The sequence below is a fragment of the Anopheles gambiae genome, chromosome 2, assembly GCF_943734735.2.
Source record: "Anopheles gambiae chromosome 2, idAnoGambNW_F1_1, whole genome shotgun sequence".
Taxonomy (NCBI): Eukaryota; Metazoa; Arthropoda; class Insecta; order Diptera; family Culicidae; genus Anopheles; species Anopheles gambiae.
The window spans coordinates 98,993,557-99,020,771 of record NC_064601.1 but is presented as its reverse complement, the minus strand read 5'-3'; the positions used below and the strand labels follow the sequence as shown (position 1 = coordinate 99,020,771).

Genomic DNA, 27,215 nt, shown 5'->3' with positions numbered 1-27,215 from the left:
CCCCGGTTAGGCGAGACTAGACCAAAATTATCTCTCGTGGCAAGAGGACGTGTTCCGCACGCTCCGATAGAAAATCTCATTCTGCCACCGAGCCGGATCATTCCGGAGTGCAAACAAGAAGCAGAAACACCAACCGGACGCGAAAGTTAAAGCATCCGCTGGAGTATCATCACCGTACAGACGGCGTGAAGATAACAGAAGTTCGCCATTGTTGTGAAACACACACAACGCCGCCTATCAATTGTGTAATGCACGATCCAAGTGTGCGGCGAGCGACATAGATCAGCCTGATTTTTCGCAAAGTGATTCTGCGTGTGCGTGCGTGTGCGTGTTTACATCTTTGTGTGTTAGTTGGGTAAAAATAACCTTTACAAGTGTCGAGGATCCGTGCAAGATCCCGGTGTGGTGTGCTAGTCAGCAGCAGGGTGAAAGTGGAAAAGAATTTCCCCATCTTTCCGGCTGCCCGCATCGTCGTGCCCCGCGCTGTGTGCAAGACCGTTTTTTGATAGCTCGCGTGTGTAGTAGTGTGTTGTTTACATTGTGACGCGTTGCCACGGAAGAAAGTGCCGACGCGGTTTCGCGTGGCCGCAGCGTAACAATAATCGTACGATACCGTTGACACACGTCTGCCACATAATCACTTTCCTCTCGCAAGCGCGCACGCCGCCGCCACCGCCACACACACGTGGGCAAAAAAAAAAGAGAGCAGCAGTGTGAAAGCGAACAAGCAAAAGGCACCGATCCGAGTAGCCGCCATCGTAAAGCAACAGTAGCGCTAGCTAGGGATAGGCAGGGGAAGAGAAACCGAGGGTAGGTGAGGCGCGCTCCACGTTCGAATGCCTTCGAGTCAAGGGTACAGCAAAGTTGCGTCGGAACCTCCGATCGATCCGGTGGACAGCAGCACCGCGGACAGCAGCAGTATGCCTGCCGGCGGTGGGAACGTTGGTGCAGCGGCAACCGCCATCATGGGCAAAGCACCGGCCAGCGGTGGCATTCAGTCTAATCCGGCGGGGAAAATCCCGGCCACCAACTCACAGCAGCGCCTGATGCCGACGGACTCCGACTCGGTAACGTCCTCGATGGACGAGGGCGAGCTGCGCGTCGCGCGGGGGAACCCGCACGACGAGGACACAGACACAGTCACGACGACGACGACCAGCTCGATCGGGGCGAACGCTTGGTTCACGGTAGGCGTCCTGTGCTTCGTCAACCTCATCAACTACATGGACCGGTTCACGATTGCGGGTAAGTGCGCTCCCTGCCTGCAATTGCAGTGTCTCACGTTTCGTTCTTATTTGCATGTCTCATCAATGCTGGCCTACCTACTCCCCACCTCGTTGTATGTTTATGGCGGTTCTGCTGCGCCTTTTCGGTGACTCACCGCCGTACCGGAAAGATGCGCCACAGCAGCAACAGGTTGCCACGAAGAAGACAGAGACCAAATTGGAGTGGGGGAGAGGCGTGCGCGTTATACGCATTACAATGGTGTGGCCACGTTGCGGAATGCAACCCCGAGGCGTATTTTAATTTACTCACGGTAGAACGTTCGGGGGCTGTCGGGTTTTCGGCTGGAAAGGCTTTTTACTTTGTAGCCGCGGGGCCTCTGCCTGGTTGCGTGCATAAATGAATGCCAAATTTGTGAATATATTCCATGTACATCTGGTTAAAATCCGCGAAATTTCACACTAAAACAAGAAGAAGGTTAACATATAAAGTAGCTCTATACGGTTAAATTATGTTATATGACCTTAAGACACGTTTTGTGATGATTTTCTAAAAACATTCATCGAGTACAGCCTTCCTCCAAAGAAACAATTGGTTGGAAATACTCATTCCTCTCAAAATCTTATCTTCAACACCGTGCTATCGGCTGTATTGTCTTTTGAAACCGTACATCTCACGTACACGTAGATGTTCCTTCACTTCCAATCGATTATCAAACATTGCAGGCAAAGCGATAATAGCGCTTCGACAGTCACGCTAAATTTCCAACACTCTCCCAACATTCTGTCCCTTGAATGATCACATTCACCATTGCTTCAGTTTTATCTCTTCGCGGGTACACAGATACAGTTTGCGTTATGTTCAGCCTTTAAATTATACCCTCCCAGAACCTTTTTTTAAACCTTCTCTAAAGCTATATCTCAACGTAATGCCGGGACGTCCCATCGTTAATTCTATCGCTGCATCGCACACAGATGGGCGCTCCGTTGCACACACGCAAACACGTGGTTCTGCGTGGTTCAGTGAGCTCTTCACTCTTTCCCTTTTTTAATGCAAAAGAAAAGCCACATGTAATGAATTTGAAGGTTTCCCATCCCCCCGATTTCGTGTGTAATTTATTACGCTTCCTTGCCCCCGCGTGTTGATCCTCTCTGCGTGTCATAAGTCTTTTTTTTCCTGTTCTGTAGGGAGATGGTTTTTTCTTCTTCTCCCGCTGCCGCCAAAATCCCTTTTCCACTGTCAGATTAAAAATCTTTCACTGTAAAGGGCCCCGTGTGGTTCGGCTCCTTGCAGCAGGAAATACGGAACAAAATGAAGCACATCCCAGCGGAAGGGAAAAAAAGGCAATCGTGCTAAACAAATAATGCGCCCGATTATGGTGTTATAATAAATGCATTTATCTACCCTCGCTGCTGGATGGCCGCCGGAGCGGACCGTTTTGTTGAGGTCAAAATTCGTTATCGAACGATTTGGATTTGCAGGGGTTTGCGTATCTTTCCATCAGGGAACTACTCCCCGTTCGCACACTACGCGTGTACCGGGCTGTCCCCCGGGTTATCGTTCCAAATCATAAACCAAATTTTGCGCCTTTCATGTACGGTGTGTGTGTGTTTTTTGGTTTTGGCCAATGTTTTGTACTAAATGTAATAAATTGATGCACCCTCAGAGCGGGGTGAGACAAATATGCGCCTGCACTCACGGGCTGTAACGAATTGCAACGGTAATGACTTGCCGCATGAGGATGATGATGGTTTTTGTTTGTTTACGCTTCCCTCCGTTCAGCCCTATTCGAAGGTGCCGTACCACAAGATGGTATCAAACATTATTAAATGTTGCAGCAGTACGCTTACACATTGGTGGGCGCAGCTGGTAGATCGGTCGATGGATGTGAAGATCCCATTTGTCAGTCATAATTTGGTCCGGAGCGCTTCGCAGGAACAGGGGACAGAGCGTCCCGTTTGATTGTGGCTGATTGAGCATTACGCTTGCTGTTAACGCCGTCTCTTCTCTAGCGCACTTTTGTGGTGAAACTCGGGTATAAGATCGGCACTGTGAAAAGGGGAAGATTGTTAGGCTCTGTTAAGATTTCCCGTAGTATTCTTCGTACTGGGGCTGAATAGTTTTGTTTGTTTGTTTGGTTGGGGAATTTACGCACCACAGACACTTGGAAGCTTTCAATAATAATTGGGGGTCAATTTTTGACCTCGAGTTGATCTTCAACTGTGAAGAATCAAGCGCTTTTCAAATAGAAAGAACAACATTATTCTTTTTAAACCTTTAATGTGAATATTTTTTAGCCGGTCTCGTAGTACAGTCGTCAACTCGTACGACTTAACAACATGCCCGTCATGGGTTCAATCCCCAAACAGACCGCGCCGCCATACGTAGGACTGACTATCCTGCTATGGGGGGGAATCAATTAGTCACTGAAAGCCAAGCCCACAAGTGGGTACAGGCAGGCCTTGACCGACATCGGTTGTTGAGCCAAAGAAGAAGAATGTGAATATTTTTATGTTTTAGTATTATTATATTTTTTGCTACAATTGTTGTTCTGTTTTTAATATTTGTACAAAATGATTACAGAAGAATATCATTATTAAAAATGTTTCACTATTTCTGTTACACTATTTTTTTTTCAAATTGTGCATCCAATCGGTAAACTTTTCTTATAGGATTGTTTGTTCGCGGCTTCTCGTTCGCGGCATGTTTGCCCGGTTAGCACTTCAACTGGTTCTAATTGGATTCACTTTCCCTTCTGAAGTGATACACCCTTGAGCTTGTTTTACTTTCTCCGGTGAAAAGAGGGCCTCTGCCTGCCCAGCCGCAAACTAATTAGTACAGCTGAAGGAGAAATGTTGCAAAGGGCCAAACTGATACTGTACCTTTTTCAACAGATAGAACTGTCAAGCACTTGTAGAACTGGAACAGTAGCTCTTATTCAGCTAGCTATTTTATAGTGAGCAGATTTGAAAGAGTAAACATAATGCCAACATTTTCTTTAATTTCCAAAAGCGGTGGAAACGACGACCTCGTGCTTCCTTTTCCGTTGTACCTCCCAAGCGTCATGATTCATCTGCGCAAAAAGATTACGCGTACAAGGCGCGTGAGAATTGTGGCCGGGAATTTGGCGACCGTGTGTGGGAGGGAGTGTGTGTGTGTGTGTGTGTGTGTTGGCGTGTGTACTCAGATGACGCGATTGCATGTCCAATTAAAAAAGTTGTCCCGACTGTTACCCGCCCTCTTCACACGGACGGTGCTCCATTCATGGTGTGTCTCGCTGCGCCATTCAGGGACCACAAACTCTTCCTCCGAGCAGTGCTTTCTGCAAACCTCGTTGTGCACCAGCTTTGCTTGCCGTAACTCCAACGATAAGTCCGGATGGAAGATGAAGTCACTTTGAATTGCATATGCCTTGAGGTGGCCTTGAGCTTTCTTAGGGAGGACCCACACACACACACACACACACACACACACACACGACGGTTGCCCTGGAAGATATCCCAAGTGTAGTTTCCCACGAGTTTTCACTCGCGTGCATACACCATTAGTGTAATTATTTTCCACCAAATCACATACCCCCGGTGCTCGACGGTACACACGATGTTGTGTTGTTCCAGTTTTTTTATTTGTCGTTGGAGTGTGAGAGATCCCAATGGGAGAAAGGTAAAAAAAATGCAGCAAATTCCCAAAAAAAGGAACCATGAACCAAGTACGAATATTAATCAGATGGACAAACTGTTGAAAAGTAAAAGCAGTTTCACTTAACTTGCCGGTTGAGCGGTTGCATTTGGGACCTACGTCTTCCTCCTTTTCTCTCTATCCCTCTCTCTCTCTGTCAGTCACCGAGTTGAGAAGGTGAAAAGATGATGCTATTCATTATTCGGCTTTATTTTGCGGTTGTTTTATTTTGGAAAATCATTACTTCGTGTTTTTGGACGTTTTTTTCTTCTCACTTTTTGAATGATTTACTCTTGAGGGTTGTATTTTGAATCCCTTCCTACACCGGCGTACTGTAACAAATTACAAAGTACGGGTCCTGCTTGATCGTCACTTTCCTTTTTTTGAGCCATAGCGCAACCCACTGGCCAGACGAAGCAAATGAGATGCAACTCCAACTTTCGGATCGATAATGCCACTTTTGCAATAAGAAAAAAAAAACTGTCACCAACGGGTTCATTCACTCGCCAGAAGCCTCCTTCTCCCCCTCCCGAGTGGGATGCGGTTATTAGCAAATGCTGAAAAATGCATAAACTTTCCACCGTCGTCCCATGCCCGGGAGTATGACGTCTTTTGCATGTTTCAATGTCACTCCCTGTCCGTGCAGCAGTGGTGGAAAATCGTTCGCTTTGCCTCGGCTCGGCACGTTGTTTTGCTCGAAAGAAATGTGTGTGCAAAATAAAAATATAAGCGCCTTCTTACACCATCACCAACGCTTGGGCCAACGCTTTCGGCAGCGACCTTGTCCGGAATAACGGCTAAACGGGTCGGTTTCATTCGTGGCAGTTGTTTTCACCCCGTTTGGTGCGTTTCTGTCTGCTTGAAGCTGCCGAACGGCCGCGACACCACGTCCCGTACTTTGCCGATACTTGCGGCGATGAGTTAGGAATAGTAAATTCGCTACTTTATTTCGGCATTTCTTTCTCATTTTGCGAACGCCCCACGGGGACGAGTTTGAACCGCACAAACAAAGGTGTAAATGTGTGTTTGCATTCATGCTTTGAAGCTATGTGCAATAGCATTAAGCTGGAAAGCATACATAATCGTGCAAAAAAGCAGACGCTCAAGCAGGGAATTCCACCGCAGTGAAATAAATATGCCATCGTTACGCTGCTTTTGGGAAGGCAGGCTCCACGTAGTCTGAAGAAGTTCGTAGAACGTTCGATGGTGCGCCGGAGGAATGTAGCCTCAACAAAACCTAAAGCACACTTTTATGGCCAACAGTGCAAGGTGTTTCATTCGCCGTTCCACGTTGCGCGATGCGTAGCGATAGATGGGTGGTGCTAAACAGCCATTAAGTTGTATAGGGGAAGCCGGAGCAAAAGCGTCATGATGTGAAATTAATTTATGTGAAAATTAATTAATTAACAGAACAGGTTTTAATTATTCAATGCTTATTGACTGATCGTTTTAAATTTCACTTTTTTTATTGTAATTATTTTACACAGTTTTTAGCTGCCTGTATTAGGGGTGTTTGCTTTACCCCACCTTCCTTTCTACATTATAACCACCTTGAGAAGCCCATTGAGACCTAAAGACGGACATTTTGCTGAGACGTCCGTGTTTTTTTTTGCACTAAACTGCAACGAAACACACATACACACGAGTTGAGAGTTTGTTAATTTCGTTCCTTTGTTGATTATTCGTCTTCCATCTACCGATTGGTTTCGCAAATGAAAAGAAGCAGCAAGAGAGCACAACACTTGAACGCTTGCCTACCGGTGGCCCGCTGCTCTTCAAAAAGCATCGCACTGCGAGTTATGTAGGCAAGGTAAATATTAGACACGCTTTGTGAGGGGCCAACGATGAACTCGAATGGAGAAGAATGTTCACGAACAACGAAAGTCAATAAAAAGCCCGACCCACCAACCGATCGACCGATCGTTCGATTTGAGGACATTCGAGAAAAAGGGGCATTTGTGTTTACCTTACATGATCTCGGTGCTAGCGTTTGATCGTGTTTGAATGTTCCAAGGAAATTTATCCCAAAAAATGGGTAAAGAAACGATCGTAAAAGGCACATTTTATTAAATAAAATATAGCCTATTATCGGTACAGGAAGATTAAATCAAATTACCACTTCAAGCGATCGCTTCGCTCGTTTACTGTGACCACAATTTGATTATCCCTTCTATTAGGGGAACATCTTCATAAACTTTCTCTCGTAAAAAAAACATAAATTTGATCCTTCCGGGCAAACGTTGTAACTGAACCGCGGGTGTGGGCAGTATTGTTTCCCCCCCCCACCTCTTTCTCCTTTTCTCCCTAAAGCAGCAGCAAACACACCTACACGGGGGTAATAATTTATCCACCAACATCAGATAGACTCCGTTGCTTCGTGTGTTGTTATCATGTTTAAAATCCTTCAGCCCAATATATCCCATACATTATGCTGCCTTAAGCTGCAACGGTGGTCGGGGCAGTCGTCTTTCTGCTGGTAGCGTGTGTGGGACAGGCTAGAGAACGGTATAAATGCATTTCAGAGCTTCTCTACGTGTGGGCGGCGTGATGCATTTCGTGCGATGCACCCGGAGGGGCAGAGGGCACAAAAGAACGAATACATAAATTATCTCTAGTTTAAATTAAATTCTTTTCCACCTTTAACACACATCCTATCCAGCCGTCGTGTGGGTGCCGTTCTGCGGCTAATGCATTTCACTACCCCACAACACACTCCCGGCACTGTGTTCCGGTGGGCGGCTTTTCTTCCAATCGTCGATCACTTTAAAGCTGGTTTTTTGTGGTTAATCTTCAGTTTTCGGGCCCGATATGGAATCCATCACGACATGAATGCGGGCCCAGACACGGGCTGGCACGGGTTGTTTCACCTTTGGGGGGGGGGGCCCTATCTCATTACATCATGTCGTGGCGCATGTCTCGTGTCCATCACTCACAGTTGAGACTTGGGCCTGGTGGTATGTTTGTGGAGTTTTGGTTTTTTGTTCCTCTCTTGGGAGATTGTAATTTGGTTTTGGAGCATAATCCCACTATGATATGTGGCAAGAAGATCGCTCAGAAAACATTAGCGTTCCCGCTGATGATTTGTTTGGCCTGATTCTTCAACTAAAGTGCGTGTGTTTTTTTCGAGTTTGACAACAATACATAAACATGGCAGAAATGTTTATTTGGCTAAAGTAATTCAAAGTCAGCCTTCTTTTATAAACTATTTTTGGCTCGAATCGTACTCTAAGTTGTGTCGAAATAAATCAATACAAACTAAATGATCTCCCTTCGAACACAGACTTATGTTTATAGACCTCACGGCGTGTCTGATAAACAATCGTAAATTAGCTTTGACAAATCCACAATTCATGCTGAGCAAAGCAAAACCTCAGCCGTAGAAAGCGAGAAACCCCCCCCTCACTGCATGGTGCAAACGAATGGAAAAGATTCGGTGCATCGTTGGCATATTTGTACAATAAGCAAATCGATCCTCTCGCTGTGAGAAAAAGAGGCCGTCCACAATAAATTCCTGCATTAACATTCCACCGTTGATGCAATGGGGGAGGGATGGAAAATGATCATACGCACTACGGCTGGTTGGTATGTTTGACTAGTGTCACATTAGTGGCATTCCGAATAGGAAAAGAACAGTTACGACGACGACGTCACGATGGTATATCGTATTACGTGCGTGGCCAGCGGCAGGAAAGCACGCCCAGTGCCGTGCCAGCTCTACCTGCATTTGCTACCGGTCGGGCCGGAAAAGACGACGATCGTACGATCGTGTATATATTTGTAACGAACCGCCGCCTGGTCGGTCCATTGCGACTGAACCGCTGCGACGTCCCGCAGCAAATGGGGTTGCCGCTGTCGAACGAATCGGCATTGCATTTACAATTCAATCGATTGGTGTAATCGTGTTCAATTACGCACGGCACGATGCAATATGTATGCTGAGCCGCTACATCGTGGCGGGATAATGTTCCATTCGATCCGTTTGTCTGACTGGGTGGTACAAATTTGAAATGCAACTTATAAAATACATAACATACAAACGTTATTGCAAGTTTACAGTTTCGTAGATTTGTGTTTTTTAAATCAGTTTTTTCTCTACAATATAACAAAAGAAAAAAAAAAAAACAAATAACCGTACCAGTTGCTATTAAAATCGTGTCACATGATGTCACAAACCGTCCCTTCCGTTGTCATATGGCTGTGTTATGAAATCATCTGCTAAGTTAGCTTTTTGCTTGGCTGTTGCTTTTAGAATGCAATCCGCTGCGCTTGTGATAAGTTTTATTACTTTACAATGTAACGGAGGACCCCTGCATAAATGCTTCTTTGCTTACTGCACGCATATCTTGTACCTTACGGTCAATATTGCACCATCACCGATTTTGCTCTGGCGTAAAAAGTCACCCTTCGCCTGAGTTTTGCTTCAGAAATGGCAAAAGCATTCGACTTGCATCACTCGATCGAGATGATTGGCAAGCAATCAAACGTTTGATAAGCGACGTGATAGAGCGAACTCCCTTGCCAATGTGGCCACTCTTGCCCCCCTATCACACACGCAATCATCGCAAAGTCCATATCTGGTGCGACAAACACCGCAGCAGCAACAACGCGTGTCGCAACCTGTGTGTACCGCCCCGTCCGTCGTCGTTTGACGCGTTGGCGCATTCTGTTACGCAGCAGCGCCAGTGAGATACGGTGGGCAACAATTAGCGATAATTATATCATCCCTGGCGCAACTCGGCCACATAGAGTCGTTTAATAATGAAAACTAAAAGTACCGAGAGTAAAATACGAGAGATGGAGAGAGAGAGAGAGAGGGCAACACAAAAAACACACAAACGGTGCTTTATGGATGAAAATAGACGTGGCGACGATTTACGGATCGGAACGCGCGGATGCAGATGCGATTTATTTTTACAAAACGCTTCCATTACGCGATCAGCATGCAAACGTGTGTGGTTTGTGATAATCTTTCGGGGGTTTTCGTCGATTTGTTTGCACTATTTGTCTGTCAACAATAACCCGACGAACACAAACGAAAACGGGGTTACAATATGGAATGGGGACTTCTGTTTTAGGGTGTGGCTCATGACCATCTCTCTCCCCTCTGCCTTCCAGATAACGCTAGGCGGCAATGAAGGAGATGGAGAAGTGAAGTACCCTGCATAACGGCGAGCGAGGGAGGCCATATACTGGTCCGCAATCAAACATCGCACGATGCATGACGCAGACACATTTGCACGAAACCAATCGGAAGTCACCGCCCGACGACGACGGTTTGCCACGAATGGCGACATGGCGCTGGTGGGCTACTCCCACCCTTCCAACCCACGGCTGCAATGAGCAACAGGCCATTAATGAAGGCTGTTGTTTTCTCCAGCATGTTCGGTGGTGTGTGTTGCTTTTCCTTTTTGCTTTAGTGCTTCCTGTTCCACTTCACATTTCTTTTCGTGACTTCCCGTTCCCGCCGGCCACTGTTTTTGACTTTCCCGCGAGACGCTTGCTGGAGTGGTGCCCTTGATGAATACAGGGGGGGGCCCGAGTTGGTTGTGTTTTTACGGTACAGAACGGTTTGGGAAGTGGAAGAACTTGCCCGCACTTAGATGGATTCAAATAGTGCGTGTTGGTTTTGCGTATCATTAAAATGTCCAATTTCCATCTGTTGCATTGCGGCTGTTCAGTAATTGGTCACGTGTTTGGTTGTATTATTTTTGGAAAATTGTGAACATGATGTAGGACCGAAGTTCAATTTATAATTAAATTTACACTCAAAATTATTTGTGGAACTTTTCTGATACATCTGCAAAAACCGTGATGTTCTTGCAATTTCCAGAAGAGTTGCATTATTGTTTCTCTTCTCTATTTTTTATTCCATTCCATTGACTCCCCTCGCATCATAATCAAACCAACAACAACAACCTCACGTGTTCCGTGTGTTTTGCCTATGACGATAGTCACGCCTGCGTGTACCGGCATGGTGTGTGTTTGTGTCTGTTGTCGAAGAATCGTACGATGTTTACGAAAAACATTGAATCACGCGATGGTGTTCCAACAAGGCCAGGGGTACGATTTTAGTTGATGAGTAATGCACTCTTCTAACGTACGGCTAACCGCCCAGAATGATCACCATCCATTCATGAAATCTGAAGAAGCGACACTCTAACGCGATGCCCCGTTTGCTCCAGGATGTGAACCTTGTTGAGTTTGTTTGTTTAAATCTAATGAGCTCTTTCTTATCATTGTTTGGTTGATAATGCACCGTCCAAGAGGGGGGGACAAAACAAAAAAGAAGAAGGTTACTGTGCGAAACTAAACCCACTGTAATCGCTACCAGAATGAAGCAAGCAGGTTCAACAACAACAACGCACTATGCAATATTTTGCAACTCTGCACGCACTGTCGATGGGGCAACCAGAGTAAAATGGGTCTTTAAATTGAGCCGGACTAACTTGCGCACTTGACTGTTTCCAACGTTCCCAAACGAACGGAGAGCCGGTAACTATTTTTAAACGCTTTTGCAAACGCGCTCGTAACGGGCGGTGTGTGGTTGCGAGCAAATGTGCAATAGCAAAAAAATATAAATGCTGCAAAATTCCTTGCATATTCTTGCTTGCTTGCCTTTTTGCACATCGGCAAATCCCTTTTTCCGTTCCGCTACATTACCGCGAGAGAAAAGTGCATTCTCTGGCACAGTGGATTGTGCTCAGAACGTGCAGAATGTAAAATGAAAACATCGCTAACATGTAGCCCTCACATTTGAGCAGGGTTACAGGCATTACCAATGTTAGTTTTGTATTATTAAGTCCACTGAATATGGGTTTAGTTCATCACTATAAGGGTGTTGATTTGTTGGACTAATTCTGGCAAGATGATTTTCAGTAATTCTTTACTGCAACTAAATAAAAATAAAGTCTTAAAACCTCTTATTTTTTATACATACTTCAAGTATTTTTATTATTATTTTATTTTATTTATTTAAATCAATCTTTTCAGACATACAGGGTTTTCCATGTCACTTTCGAATGTGAACATAATTATTCATCGCATCCAAGATGTTTTTCAACAGCTGTCAAATAGTTTATTTGCTTCAAAATGAAATTTCAGCTCTTACACCTGATTTTCAACATATAACAAAGAACTGTTAACTGAGTCGTGTTGAGCATCATGCTGAAGACATTAAAAATTATTATGACGAAATGAAATATTAGATTGATGTGGATAAATATCTTGCACGCGGTGATAAACAATGTTTACATTCGAAAGTGTCTTTGAAAACCCTGTAAAAACAAAGAACTTACACACTTACACTTACATTTGTTACTGCTAGCTTGATGTTTTTTTTTAAAGTTGTCAAATGTTTTAATTGCATCACAATATTTTTTCAGTTATTCCACATGATTTTCAACGCGTCAAAAGCTCGTGTTCTTTGTGTTGAGTTGAAAATCATGTGTAAAAACTGGAAATGTATTTTGATGCAAATACAATATGTGACAACTGTTGAAAATCATATTGCTCGCGGTGAATAATGTTGTGCACATTTAAAAGTGAATTGGAAACATCCTTAACGCTATCTATGTGCAACGTTTACTAAGTTTTGCATAACTGATCTGGAAACTTGTGCAATTTGTGTTAGTTTCCAATGTTAACAGCATTATTGCACACCTGTGAGATGTTTTTCAACAACTGTCATCTGTGACAGCTTTGCTGTTGAAAAATATTTTGAGATCGTTGCATTGCGGTGATACCATTCAAAGCATACGTTACTGATAATGAGAAAAATTTGAATTGACAGTTGTACAACAGAAAAATGCTGAAGTTTTAAAACGCACAGTATCTAGCAAAACCCTGCACACTGGGTCTTCTCTTGCACCGGATGCTTGTAGGTGCTAAAGAAATGAAAAGCTTCTTCTCAACCCCAACACTACCCTCAATGAGAAGCCCTACACCTTATGTGTGTATTCGTGTGGGGTAACGTGGTGTTTTTGCACGCACCCTCTAGTAAGTCTCTCTGTCTCTCTCCCTTCGTAGGCACACGATAAGAGAGCCACGCCACACAGAAACACCGAGCAAAGACGCGCATCTGTAGCGCAGCGCACACATTCCGCGTGGATCCATTTTTTGCTGTTTGGATGGAGCCATTGGGGGGTATGAAACACAACCGAAGGAGCGTTGCAAGGGATGCGAGCAGACATCCACAAACACAACAAAAGGAGAGAGAAAAAAGGCAGGCAACCCCTTCCGCTACACACACACAAGACCAAGAGTGTGTGCAGCAAAACTCTCCCGATAGATAGAGTGGCGCGATCCGAAATCGACCAATCGGCGTACGATCAGAGCGGCGTTGGTAACTTTTTCGGCCTCACACCGGATGACGTCACTCTGGGGCGTGGGACAGGGAAGGCGGGGAAGGAGGCCTTCACATCCCCAAACGGCCTTCCCAGCGGCCGGCAGGGGTTGTCTTCTTCGTGTGCGCGCGTTTGTTCGTCGTTTTTTGTGCTTAATCGTTGCTATTATTATCGTTCGTCGGTGCGTTTAAACCTACCGGACTGTCGTTAGTTTGCTCGCGTTCGGTGTTTAAAATTGGGCAGCTTGTTTGGTACTTAATTTCTTGGTCAATTGTTAGGTTTTTTGGCGCTTTGCTTTTACCCATTCACACGTTTTCTCAGGCAGTTGTTGCTGTTTTTTCGAGCGCTTGGTTCTTCGTTGGTGGTTTATGCGTCTAACGCTGGGAACGACGTGTCGACGTGAACGACTTTGTACCGACGTCCAGACTGATGTACCCTGCCGTGGCTAGACGACGGTGTCCGTGTGTTCGTGGCGCTAAGGGGGATGATTGCCCTGGTATTGGTGATGGCGCCATCCACCCCCCCTCGACAGTCAGGGCCAGAGAGTTTGTTGCTTTGGGTGCGTGTGTGTCATCCCATCAGAAAACACGTTTCACGTGCTGATGACGCGTCGCGTCCCATCACCTACTACACATCACCCTACCAGCGATGATGGACATTCAGCGCTCCACCTTCAGGTTGTAGGGGTAAGAAAACGGCTGACCTGATAAGAGGAACAGTAAACGACCGACGTTTACCGCTCGTACTGGTTTGAGTCAGTTTGAAACGGTCAGTTTTGTTGAGTCTTTTTTTAAATCCCTTAGCGGCGATTAGTATTGCACCAGATTTAAGGCTCACAAGATTAGGTGGGAATGTTTGTTGTTTGGTATTCCAAAGCTGGTTTTGCTGCTGGAATAGTCAAACAACGATGTTTTATCTTGTAATATTCTAAATTGCATGTACTTTGATAAGATCTTTTTATTTTATACTGGCAACTTCTTTTTCTTACAATTGGTGTGATTTGATAACCTACTTATAGCCTTACCGGGCTGTAAATATGCCTCAAAGGGCTAATTTAGTAAATAAAAAGGTTTTTTTGCGAGGATGGTTTCTTTGAGTTTCTTTGAGTATCGAACTACTTTCCGCCGTTGTAGAAGTCGTTGCATCTTTTCAATAAACCACGGAGCCGTGCCGGTGCACTTACCGTTGGACGGTGTACTGGTTCAAAGTATTTATTAATTTCAAAAATTTCATCAAAATTCTGAACGACATGTAAATGTTTAAGATCATTTGTGGTTGAATTATTGTTTTATTGCTTTGACTGAATCTTCACTCTTTTGCCAATTTTGCTATATGAAACAAGGAAAAGTTGATAGGAAATCCATTGTCTTGAAGTCCGCCAAAGACCAACCTTTACAAAAAAAAAAAATTGTATTTAGCTAAACTGATTTTCAATTTGTAATTTGCATCATTTTCATCATTTTTACGGTATTTTGAATCGATTTTAACGCTACATTTTATTTTTGTCATTTAGCACGTTGACGTAACGAACACGTTGGTCCCTGCCAGCGATGGGCTTGTCTTAGGCCTTTACTTTAAATACCAATTGGTACTAAATAGTACGCCAGCAGCATCGAAAATCATGAAGCAATTTCACTCTCATTCGATAAACTGTTCACTATTCATCGGGCTTTTTTGTTTTTGCCGCTTTCCTCACAATGATAAATTGTGAAAACTAACCAAATTCCGTGGAAATCATTCACGCGTTACCTGCGCGCACCGGTCCGCCACTGCTTTGTTACGAATGCGCACACACATTGGCACACATTGGGCGGTCAAGATATATTAGCTAGCGCAGAGGCCAAGCGAGATGAGAAGTTATGTCAAATTTATGCCCCCTCCTTGCCGCTGATGTGGGTCAGTTCGTCGTCCCGTGTGATTTGGCATTTAATTTCGGCTCCCTTTTGGGTTGTTGTTGCACGCGCTAGCTAATAATAAAATGATCTATCTGACGCCGTCGTCTGGGTCTGGGACCTTTCCCTGCACACGCGGTGGACTTTCTCGCACCAATTTCGCACGATGCAACCACGCGTTTGGTAAGGTGTGGATTATGTAAGTGTATAAACTCGGTAACATTTGTTGCAAAAGTTACTTGATGATCCGCGTGCCGTCCATATGAAGATCCCGCCGTCACACAACCAAGCAAATTCCTTTCACTTGTAGCAATTTACATGCTACAGTCTTCCTCTTCTAAGCATTGCAATACAATAATTAACCGTTGTCAGAGATAGTTGACTTGTGCGGGTCTTGCAATGCGCTTAAATTACCACCTTCTCAAGGTAAGATAAGATTGTTGGCCTCAGTGACACCTCTGCTACGGCTCACACACACCTGCTCTCGAAACTGACCTTTTGCGGTCGGCCGGTGTCTTAAGAGGCCGGCCCAGAGTTGATTACGAAAGCAAACAACTTGCTTAGCCGGTACTTTGGAAACCGAGTCGTGGTCGGGGTGTGTCCACCATGTGGTTTCTAACACATCTGGACTCCGGGCCTCCGGGCACTCGACAAGATTCCTGGTTGGTGAAGATGTTCTCTGGATCTCTCTGGTACCATCAGAAAGAGAGGAGAGCAAGGCAGAGAGCATAAAACAGCTTTATGAACACACCAGCTGTAAAACATCCAAACAGTGTCGAGAGAAGAGCTATCTAGTGATCTCATAGCCTCGAAAGGTTTCCGTTTCGGGCCCGTGACAAGTGCGATTGATATGGCTGGGTTTTCCCCTCCGCACACTCAGTTCCATTTGGAATTCCCTTACAAAGCGTGGCAAGCGCGCATAGAATGAAGGTTTTTGTTTGCTTCTGTTTTAAATATGGATATCATGGTAGGGCTTTATCGTCGTCACGAGATCTTACTCAAAAAAGATGTACGAGCAGCAGGCCCAGTGCGGATGTAGAACTGGTCCACGTTTGTATTCGATCAATCATCGCGCGCCTAACGCTCATCGCTGTGTTTTCCCGGATCCTTACACTTCCAGGGTGATGGATTAACGCCTCCGATTTGATGCATTTTCGCTTCGCTCTGATGCAGTCCCCCGCATATCAAGTGTGTGTGTGTGTGTTGTGGCGTTTTATTTTTATACCTTTTGTTCGTCCGCCGACCCTTCTTCCAAAACTTTGCTTCTCCCGTCAGTGAAAACGGAAGCTAGACATCTCGACGATCAATCATGAGGGAAACGGAGTCATAACGAGCTGAAAGCATATCGCTTCGCTGGTGGGCGTCCCAAATAAAGAAGAACACACGATTTTTATTATTTTTTTATGGTTTCCCTAGTTCCAAGTTCCCCATTAATGAACTCTTCACATCATATCAACCGGACCCCTTCGTCGAAATAATGTCAATAAATCGACAGCTCCGGCTTCCCGCTTTAGGGGCCACATGGAGGTAAAAGGGTAAATGTTTTGCTTTCAACCGCGTGGCGGCTTGTGGCCGCCCCTGTCGGTCGGCTGGACGAGGCGCGTAGAACTTCATCCATATATTCCCTCATTTTGTTTAGATTGGGTCGAGTGCATCTTTCATTGTGAGGGAACGCAGCTTGGCTGGAACCTTCAGCGCAACAACAAGTTCAACCTGTGTTTACTTGAGGAGGCTTGGTAAAAACAGAACCGTAAACCCGTCACGCTTCACCCAAATAAAGTCAAATTAACCGTATCGAAGTGATGTCTGCCTCATGTTACAACGATTGAGGGTATTTTTTTTTTGCTTGCTTCTCTCTTCATCCCGATCGCGGATGCACTTTGCAGCATAAACCACGGAACGGTTTAAAAAAGAAAGAAGCGAAACATAAAGAAAAGGGGAACGCACGTTCTCGCTGTTGTTTTAAGCGAGCTGTGCTCTTTTGGTTTTGTAAAAAGAAACGCATTTTTATATCTGCCGACTGTTGTGGCATACTTCGACATACGTGGTCATGTGCGCTCGCGATCACGCGATCGGTACTGTACTTCGAAAGCATTACTTTTACATCTTTGCCTTTCTTTTCAATCTATACTTCTGCTGAAAAAGACTGAGAAGAAGAATCGCCATTAGAGAGAAAGAGTAAACTCAAGGTCTCCGTATATATCGTACGATCGAGCAGGATTGGCGTTGCCTGCACAGACGCTTTGTTTATCTTGCATCCGAATTGGAATTAATTAAACCAATGACTCAAACTTGGTAGCAGGCTGGCATTGAACCAAAACGCGAATGCGCTTCTAACTAACGCCCCGTAAATAGGATCAGTTCACACTGCGAAAACTTACAAACATCTGCAATCGACCCGACAGACTGACTGGTGAAAACTGTGTTTTCAAAATCAATCGCACGATCCACGTACATGATCTTGACAAACCCGCTCTGACCGTGAGAACGTGGGTCAACCTTTGATCAATTGATATTTTGCTATCCTTGCTGTACTACTGTCCAATTCCCCCTGGGGCATTAATATATATTGGCAAATTTGATCATCAATGTGATCGCCACGGGATAGATTGACTTCTGTTCTAACCTTCACCGCCACCGGGCTACCAATCCAATTTGCCAATTACCGCACAAATGGACGCTCCGCGCGAGACATTCCGGCCATGTGTGGGCCCTTTTGGACGCAACAAGTTGACCGGCCGGCGGGCCGGGTGACTCTTCCCACGATGAGGTGAATTGCTGGATCAATTAAATTTAAGAACAATTGAGGTTATGTATGCCGTCCATTGGGAAGAAGAGCGTGGGACGGGCACGCACGACGATGTCACCTCGTCCTGGACTTGCTGATTTGCGCCTTGACAGTTGGCTTCTTCCATTAGCACGTCGGTGTGACCGTTTACGACCATTTACGTGCTTTATTTACCGCGTGATCAGTTGCGAACACATTCGTCGACATGATTCGATCAAGTGATTGATTTTCTTGTTGGCTGAGAATTGATTGTTTGTTCTCAATATACTTTCAATTTACATTTTTTAATCATTGTATTATGCTTGTACACCAAAATAGCTCTAATAAACTGATCCCTCATAAATTCTGAGTAATCACTTTGAAGTACTAAAAGCCTAAAATAATCTCTCTTCCCTTCGGCATATTTCAAAAACGTTCCCTAAATCCTTCCGCTCGTAAAAAGAATCAAAAGGCGAAACTCTACCAACCATCCATCGAGTAAGAGCATTCTTTATGACGTTCGGTGCTGTGTTTGTGTGCTCTTCGCCACCCTAGCCCGCGGATGATGCAACCGCGTGTCATTGCCGGCCATCGCCTTGGTGTGCTGTTGACCACCACTCTTTTGGCCGCGCTTGGCTGCGGATAGAACGGAAATAAAAATACACCCCATTTTTAACAGGCGGCACTGTCTTTCGCTCTCCTTGTCACGTCGCATCACGACGATCTGCTTTTCCTTCAACAAAGTGTCACTAATCAGTGCTCCCCCCCCCCGGTCAATGCGTTTCTTTGGTTGGCTGTTGTATTTGCTTTTTGGCGTGGTCCTTCAAAGGTTCAAAGTCGTCAAGACGGGGCGCCTTACTGTACAACCGTATCACGTGAACCTGACGGACCGATCATCCGATCTGGCGCTATTCTTCGATCACCCGGGTGCACAGTGTCTCTCATTACGACAGCGGAAGGGGCATGCATGCATTCCCCAATCTTGAGCAACGATTTATCTGTTAAAACAGTCTATCATCCCAGTTCGAAAGGGCATTTTTAACTGTATTGCTGCTTTGGAAAATAATTGGGCCGGTGAAATTTGACCCCCGGAGCGGCAATGCATACACGGAACTCGATTGAACTTGCAGCGGCTGCAGCGTAAAGGGAGGTGGAACCGAAGGTTAAACGATGCATTTTAATTGCATTTTGGACGGGGTGGAAAAGCAAATAGCAAACACTTCAAACGGAATTAATTAACATTCTACCCCGAAAGGCATTTTTTTGTCCATAAAAGGATGCGACATGGGTCAGCTCGTAGCATATTTAATACCTAATTAACCCTTAAGGTTAATCGATAGCAGAGCAAATGGGTTACATTTTAAATGATGATGAGTTTATTTATTTATTTTTAGCAGTCGAATCGATGAATGCAAAACCTCTTTCCCCGAAAAGGTATCTCTCTCTCTCTTCAACTGCAGTATTAAAATATATAAATTGATCCTTGCACTGCTCAACGATCATCATCCCGCAAGCAATCAATTGCTTTATCCGCCAAGCAGTGTAATAATTGAGAGCATTTGAAAGGAGTTGGGCACTTACCCATCCAAGATTTGCGTCAACGGAAGCGCAAAGAGGCAACACACCTTGGTGACGATTCGTTCCAACTTACCTTTACGCCTTTTTTTTTTGCCACTCGCGCAACCGATCATGCGATCTCTATTTTTGTGACGTCTTCGCGCACGTCTCATGACGACCAGCTCGATTGTTACGGTATCCCCCCGCACAATGGGGATTAAATAAACCACAGCTCCATTAACGTCTCCGTGTGGTTCAATTAGATATGGAGCTTCTTCTTTTCCTTTCTCGCAAAAACCCTCTAATAATGATGGTAACCTCCCCGCGTGATATTAACTCCATTGCTAACGTGTTCCTTTTTTTCCCTCCCTTTCCAGGTGTACTGACAGAGATACAGGACCACTTTAAGATCGGCGATGACGAGGGTGGCCTGCTGCAGACCGCGTTCGTGCTATCCTACATGGTCTTCGCACCGCTGTTCGGCTATCTGGGCGATCGGTACTCGCGCAAATGGATCATGGTGCTGGGCGTGTCGCTCTGGAGCACGACCACCCTGCTCGGCTCGTACATGGACCATTTCGGGTGGTTCATCACGTTCCGGGCGCTGGTCGGCATTGGCGAGGCGTCCTACAGCACGATAGCGCCCACGATCATCTCCGACCTGTTCGTCGGCGAGATGCGATCGAGGATGCTGGCCCTGTTCTACTTCGCCATCCCGGTCGGGTCGGGCTTGGGGTAGGTTGGGATGGAAACACTCCATGAGAGCCGAAAAAACAGGATATTAATATGACATTCTTCCATTGTAGGTACATCGTCGGTGCCAAGATGGCCAGCATTATGAACTCGTGGGTATGGTCGCTGCGCGTGACGCCGGTGCTGGGTGCGATCGCGGTGGTGCTGATCGTGATGCTGCGGGATCCGCAGCGCGGCCAGAGCGAGGGCACACACCACATGCAGACCACCTCGTACAAGGAGGACGTGAAGGCGATCATGCGCAACCGTTCGTTCATGCTGTCGACCGCCGGCTTCACCTGCGTGGCGTTCGTGACCGGTGCGCTGGCCTGGTGGGGTCCGAAGTTCATCCATCTGGGGTTGATCTCGCAACCGGGCAACGAGCATGTTACACTTAACGAGTAAGTAGCCCGGAAATGCGTTGGCCGGGATGCTCCGGAGCGTTTCCCGGGACGATTTTCTTTGTTTCTTTTTAGGAAGGCGGATAAGTAATCCCGTGCCAGCGCCGTTTATTTTTTGTTCTAATGAAAGCGTTACAACATTCCCATACTTTCCTACTCCCATTAAGCGTTTCGTACAAGTTCGGAACCGTCGCGATGGTGGCTGGGCTGATCGGGGTACCGCTTGGCACACTGCTATCGAGCCGATTGCGGCCACACTATAGGAATGCAGATCCACTGATTTGTGCGGCCGGCTTGATCACCAGCTCGCCGTTGATTTATCTGGGCCTGGTGGTGGTTAAGTACAGCGGCGGCTGGTGCTTCACGCTGGTGTTCTTTGCCGAGGTGGCACTCAATCTGTCCTGGCCAATAGTGGCCGACATGCTGCTGGTAAGCGATGGTAGCAAACAGCGATGGAAGCGTGGAAAGAGCAAGCTTCAAGAGGCGTACACGATAACGAAGGATGCGCAGACAGACCTAGCGGCAGTTTGTGGCATATTGGAACAATTTTAGTCGAGCCTTATTTTAGCATTCCTGTTTTTATAATAATTATTTTTCTACAGGTTCCTTCCTTGCTCAAAATTAATCAAATTTTCCCTTTTTTTTTCTTTTCGTTTTCTTTTCGGAACCCTTTCTCTTCTATTCCTTTATGTGGTGGTTTTATCCTGCGCGCCCGTGTTCTGAATTTGTCGTACAATGTCGTTCCGATCTTGCCTGCCCGTGACAATCTATGCTCCCTCCTCTGCACATATTATCACAATACTACGTTAAATCATTCACGCACACGCGCAAACCAAAAGGGTGTCGTTCATATTCGGCGCAATTACAATGACGACCGGCATCATCGGTGTGCCGCTCGGGTCGTACCTGTCCCAGCGGCTGAACGCGAAAAACGTAAAGGCCGACCCGTACATCTGTGCGACCGGTTTGCTTCTGAGTGCGCCCCTGCTGGTCGGCGCCATGTTCTCGGTGCGGGCGAACATTTACGCGACGTATGCGCTAATCTTTTTCGGCGAACTTGCCCTCAATCTCAATTGGGCGATCGTAGCGGACATTTTGCTGGTAAGAGACAATCACCAATTTCCCAGTACACTGTTGTGTGTGTGTGTTTTTTTTTTAATTCTCGCTCTCTCTCACTCTTTGGACCCAAAAGCTATGTGCTGTGCTCTACCACATCTCTGTAACTACTAGTCCTCTTCTGCTTCACTAGTCGGCTAATACTTTAACACATGTTCTTGTGCCTCACTGTACTACTGCAAAAGTCTCTCTATTTGTCCATATCTTAAGAACACTGTAATCGTTCGTCGCTTTAACTACTACTGCTGCTGCTTTTGTGTCCTTTTGGGTACTTGGTTAGATTATGAATACACACGCAAACACGAGAGCGAACGAGCACACACGCACGCACGCACGCACACTTTCGCTTCCCTGTTTTCCTAGTAAATAATCCCAATTCTGTTGGTTTTTAAGGTAAACTAATCCTAAATATGGTGAAGGTTTATGGTGAACTGTTGGTAACATTCAAGCAGGAATGGAATGTGATATATTTCATGTTTTGTAAATAGATTACGACCTTGTCCTGCTATATTTGACTTTGCCTTTTGCAATGCACAAACAAGCATTTTGTAGCATTTTTACAATGAAAGTTGATCATTTATTAACTGCTATCGGGATCTTTTCAACTTCCTTCGAACTGATTCCATTCAATCCAGAGTGTTTTCATAAAAACCTTCAAATCCCTGGATTACTTCTAGTGCTTTTGAGAATTGACAATAATACAGGGTTTTCCAGATGTTCTCATAACTGTGGGACACTTTATAGACTATTTCTTATAGGAAATGATCTTAATGTAATGGGAATTGGAGACTATAGCACATTTGTTGTCAAATTCAATAGGAATTTCCAAGAAGTCTGCCCAAAAAGGGTGCCATGGAGTCCAATTTCCATCATATGAAGTTCTCTCCCATAAGAAAGAGTCAAGGAATTGTCCCACAACTATGAGAACCCGTGGGAAACCCTGTAAAGGAGATAAAAATCTGTTTCTCTCATATCACAATACTTTTCTGAATATAGTCCTTTTATTCCTTAAAATAACTTATACAACCCCTGGTGAAGGTAGTTTTTCGTAAGTGTATGTGTGTGCTTGTGTGTGTGCGTTCCAATTAAAATGTAGATGTTTTCTCTGTGTGCTTTTACGTAAACTAATCGTCATTGTAAGCTTTAAAAAACAACAACAATTCATGCTTAATTATTTTATTAAATTTCAAGAGAAAGAGAGCTTCCCAATTATCGACGACAAAACGCGGCAGAGATTTTGCAAAAAAAAAAATACTTGTTTGATAAACTTTTGGACAGTTTTTTTTGGGTTTTTTTAATTTCTGTCCTCCCTGTTCCTGCTGAGCACAGGAAAAGGGTGGTAAATATCGTCTGTCCTTGCTACGATCGCCCAACGTATCGGCTCAACGTACATGTTTGTAGTACCACCACACACATTCCTCAGTAGCATCGGTGCATAGATTGTCACGAAGCAAGGAAGATGGATTGGCTACGGTTACGAAAAAAAGACGTTTTTGCCACAATTTCACTACACAACCTCTTCCGCGTGAGGATAGAACAATATCAATCACACAGTAAGGAATAGTGTGTGAAAACAATGTTTTTTGTTTTGCTTTTTGTTGTTGTTGCTCGGTCAATGACAGTCAGCTGTTTGCACGCAAATGTGCACGCGTTTAAAAATACCAATCGAAAGCGAAACCTGTTCCGCGCGCTGTCTGCGCCGTGCCCGCCGTGCACGCATTCCATCTCTCAACTGCGCACAGCGCCATCTTGCGAGCAGTAGCGCAAACATGTAAATTTGTTGCAAGTGCTGCCACAAACCGCCTGTCGCGTTATCGTGAAGCTCTCCTCTTGGTCGCTCTTTCTCTTAATCCATTGCTTAATTCGCTTTTAATCACCCCTACACGTTCATTCTAATCATCTTGTTTTTTATCTTCGCAGTACGTCGTTGTGCCTACGAGACGATCGACCGCAGAGGCCTTCCAGATTCTTATCTCGCACGCATTCGGTGATGCTGGCAGCCCGTACTTCGTGGGTGTGGTAAGTACTTGCCCGCTCTCTCTCTAGTCCGGAGAGTTTTAATCATTGCCTTTTTCTCCACTTTTTCGCAGATTTCGGAATCGATCAAGCGAGTGCTTCGCATCGTGCACGATGCCGTCGCAACCGATGCGTACCACCCGAGCGTCGAATCGTCGTCCTCCCACTCGATTGCCGTCCTGTCGCAGCTGGCCGAAAACTCGACCGTGGCCATGCTGCAGGCCGCCAGCCCGCCGGCAGAGGATTCGCCGCTGGTGCAGTTCCGCGCGCTGCAGTACGCGCTGTTTTCCACCTGCTTCGTGGAGATCCTCGGCGGTGTGTTCTTCCTCGTGACCGCGTTCTACATCGATCGGGATCGGGCACGCGTCGAAGCGGTGGTGCTAGGTAGGGCAAAACGTTGCTTCACTTGATTGTTGCTCCCACTTCCATCTCTCACCGTACTCGTTTCCGCTTACGCGATAGTACGCGCTTTGTGGCTGTTGCATCGCTTGACTTTTATGACTCGCCAATTTACTACACCGTTTGATGCTCTTTTTTCGATCTTTTCTCCACCACACAACCAAACGTTCGCGCTCCATTCAACCATCAATCTCATCGGGAATGTGTGTGTGCGTGTTTCATTTTGCCATTTACGCGGGGGTGTTGCGGGACCTTCCGCTTCTTCACACACATATTGCGCAGGCTGTCAGCTAGAGCTAAGCGAGAGTTCCGGCTCGGACGGTAACGGTACGGACGATGGGCAGCGGTCACCGGTCGGCGGTCCCGCCGGCAGTACCGGCGGCAGTAGTAGCGCTGCCTTCTCGGCCGCCTCGACCATCGCCGCCTCCTAACGGCGCCGACAGACGTGTGAGGTTATCTAATTGGTGGTGTCCTTCGGTTCGTAACGCTCCCTCTCTCTCTGTGCGTGGCGTACTTTACCACGTATGTGTGTGTTACCACTATCGTTACGAATTGAAGGACGCGTGGCAGTGCTTGCTGGAAGGTGGAATCAAAGTTGTTACAATTGTTGTTTGTAATTCTAAGACACCTCAGTCCAGCAGCAGCAGCAGCAGCCGCAGCGTCAATTAGATAAGTTCGCTTTCGCACGGCGCTACTTTTGGTTTTTTAGGTCAGTTTTGTCTGAGTGTTCGTGTGCCGTTTGGTGTGATTTTTTTTTCATGTTTTCTTTGCTATTGTCCTGTTTCTTGATTGGAGTTTATTTTGTAGTTCTTTAACTAGCTACAAACATGCACGTGTAGTGTTTTATCTCTTGATCGTGTTTGTTATTGTCTTAAGTTTTATGTTGTATCACAATTACTTGGTCCGTTTTTCGTTCATTTCTAGAAAATCAATTTGTCGTAGATTGTATTTTCGTTCGTTTTTGTTTTTGTGCTTTTATCAGCCCTGTTTGAATGCTTTAGCCTCTGTTTTATTTCATTTTCCGTGTCATTTTATGTAACAAAGTGGAATTATTTGCACTAATCTGTTTCCCCTTTCATCAATTTTCGACAGGTAATCAATCAAATAATGCTTCGGCGCACCAGCTAGGTGGATCCGTATCGGACATGGAAGACGCGTTACCACCGCCAAGCACAAGGCAATAAAGCCACGCGTGCATACATACAGAGACACAGTAATATCAGGAAGAACGCAAAGGCTTTCATCCCGCGTTGCGAAGGTTGGTCGACAAGGATTGCATTTCGCTGCGCTCTTGCTTCAAGAGCCGCAGCAGTAGCAGCAGCAGCAGGAGAAGGATCATTGATCAAAGATGCCTCGGTTCCTAGCGGGGACTCCCTATTGGAGCGTTCGTTGCACGACGCCGACAAAGTGTGCGGTGGGGTAGTGTTTAACTATACCAAGGACTTGCGAAGCAAAGTAAGCAATGGCAAACACACACACACAAACAGAACTGAACTCCAAACGTGCACAACCGCAGCACGTGGTTAATTGTCAATACCATATATATATTTATAAGCAGTGAAAGAGAGTACACGATAAGAAGATAGCTGGAGTGTGTAAGCGTGTGTGAGAGCTAACAGTGCCGCAGCAGTTCGCTCATTCTCACGGAGCCGTACACGGAGGCGTTTGCATCATCACATTTGTTGCGAGAGATCAGGTTAGATTTAAGGACACTTCCCTCACCCTAGTTAGCACCCATCCCTCCTGCAGTTAGCTGTACTACTGGATCGATCCCCGATATCGTTACTTCGTGCTGTGCTTTAACGACGATTACTAAACCGGCTCCGCGGCAGGAGGAGGAATGATGGAAGACGCCGTTCTAAATTGTAATACGTGTAAATAGCTCCACTCCACCCCAACAACACCTACCCATCGTCTATCATTCGCTCCTCCGGCTGGTGTTCTCCACACTGTGTTAGGGTTAGCCGGTAAGTAGACGCGTTTAGAATAATGAAATTCAAGCCCCATTCATCATCGAATCACGCGTCGAACGATCGAACCGCGTTTAGAAAGTAAGTAGTGCGTGATAGTAGAACACAAGCGCATGGGGAATGGAAAATGGGGGGAGAAAAGAAAACAGTATGATACAAACAATTTAGGACATAGTGAAGCACGCGATAGTGACGCGAGCAGGACAGAAGCCAACACATCATGTTTGTGTACACGTGCAATCGAACGTTTTGTGGGTGTGTGTGCGGGATCATAGGGAGATAGAGGGCGAAGAAACCCGAAAGCAATAGTCTGTGAGAAGGTATTTTCCGGAAGAAGGGGCCATTTATATTGCCTGTAGCGCGTTTTCTAACACCCTGTTGTGTTTTGTAAATGTATAAAGATGCATCCAATTTCGGCTGTTTTTTTTTTTTTGGTAAACTATTCACAAAAGGCACAAAAGGGGCAACAAATAAATACATGTTTAGGAATAAATTTGACTGACAAAAGAAAATGATTAGCGATTAGCGAAAGATTGTTGGAAAAACACGAAACAGAGGAACAGTGGTTTTGAATTGTTTCTGGCGCTTTCTTTTGTTTGTTTTTAATCACAAACGATTGTCCGTTACAGGGCTCTTTTGCTCTTTGATTTTGATCAAAGTTTTTGCTAACCTTTGTGCAATCAGTGTGTACTGTTCAGCAAACTCACTCAGCTACCAAACAAAAAGCCGAACGCCTGAACACACTACTAAATCTAGCAGCAAAGGGCGACGGAAAGTGAGTCCATCATACCATTTCATCGCGCTGTTGCTGTTTTGCCTTACGAAAATGGTGTGTGATTGTGTTGTTAAATTGTGGTTGAGGGGTGCAATGGGTGCAAAAGACTTCTGGTAGGGGATGCGTTAGTTGGGTAAGAGTATAGAGAGAAGTGATGATAGTAGGTTGCAAAAAAACCCGTTTATTTATTATTAGATTGTCTGTTTTTCTTTACATTTGGAAGGAAGGAAGGACGGAAGAGAGGAAGAGAGGTCTAAGGGTTAACGAAAGGAGATACCAAGCGACGGTTCGGACGGTGCAAAGGAATAGATAACGAATGGATTAAATCGAAAACGTATATAATTTA

At 45.5% G+C, this 27,215-nt stretch overlaps 1 protein-coding gene across 4 annotated transcripts; it reads left to right on the top strand.

Annotated features, from left to right (window-relative positions):
• On the top strand, positions 1-27,215 carry LOC1276953 (protein spinster). Of its 4 annotated transcripts, none has more exons than XM_001688797.2 (7): positions 1-1,245; positions 19,838-20,195; positions 20,267-20,593; positions 21,433-21,694; positions 23,630-23,728; positions 23,800-24,109; positions 25,217-27,215. In XM_001688797.2, exons 1-7 carry the CDS (start codon positions 837-839, stop codon positions 25,306-25,308), a joined length of 1,857 nt encoding a protein of 618 aa, XP_001688849.1. In that variant the 5' UTR covers positions 1-836; the 3' UTR covers positions 25,309-27,215. The 4 variants fall into 4 exon arrangements, with proteins under 4 accessions (XP_001688849.1, XP_316366.4, XP_001688848.1 ...); XM_316366.5 differs by lacking the exon at positions 21,433-21,694 and adding an exon at positions 20,761-21,022; XM_001688796.2 differs by lacking the exon at positions 25,217-27,215 and adding an exon at positions 24,407-24,832.

Excerpts from the sequence above, each read along its gene's own strand:
- LOC1276953 (XM_001688796.2), top strand. The coding sequence starts at position 837 with ATGCCTTCGAGTCAAGGGTACAGCAAAGTTGCGTCGGAACCTCCGATC. Across the intron at positions 20,196-20,266 it reads CCGGTCGGGTCGGGCTTGGG|GTACATCGTCGGTGCCAAGA; the intron begins GTAGGTTGGGAT and ends CTTCCATTGTAG. Across the intron at positions 23,729-23,799 it reads GCCCGTACTTCGTGGGTGTG|ATTTCGGAATCGATCAAGCG; the intron begins GTAAGTACTTGC and ends ACTTTTTCGCAG.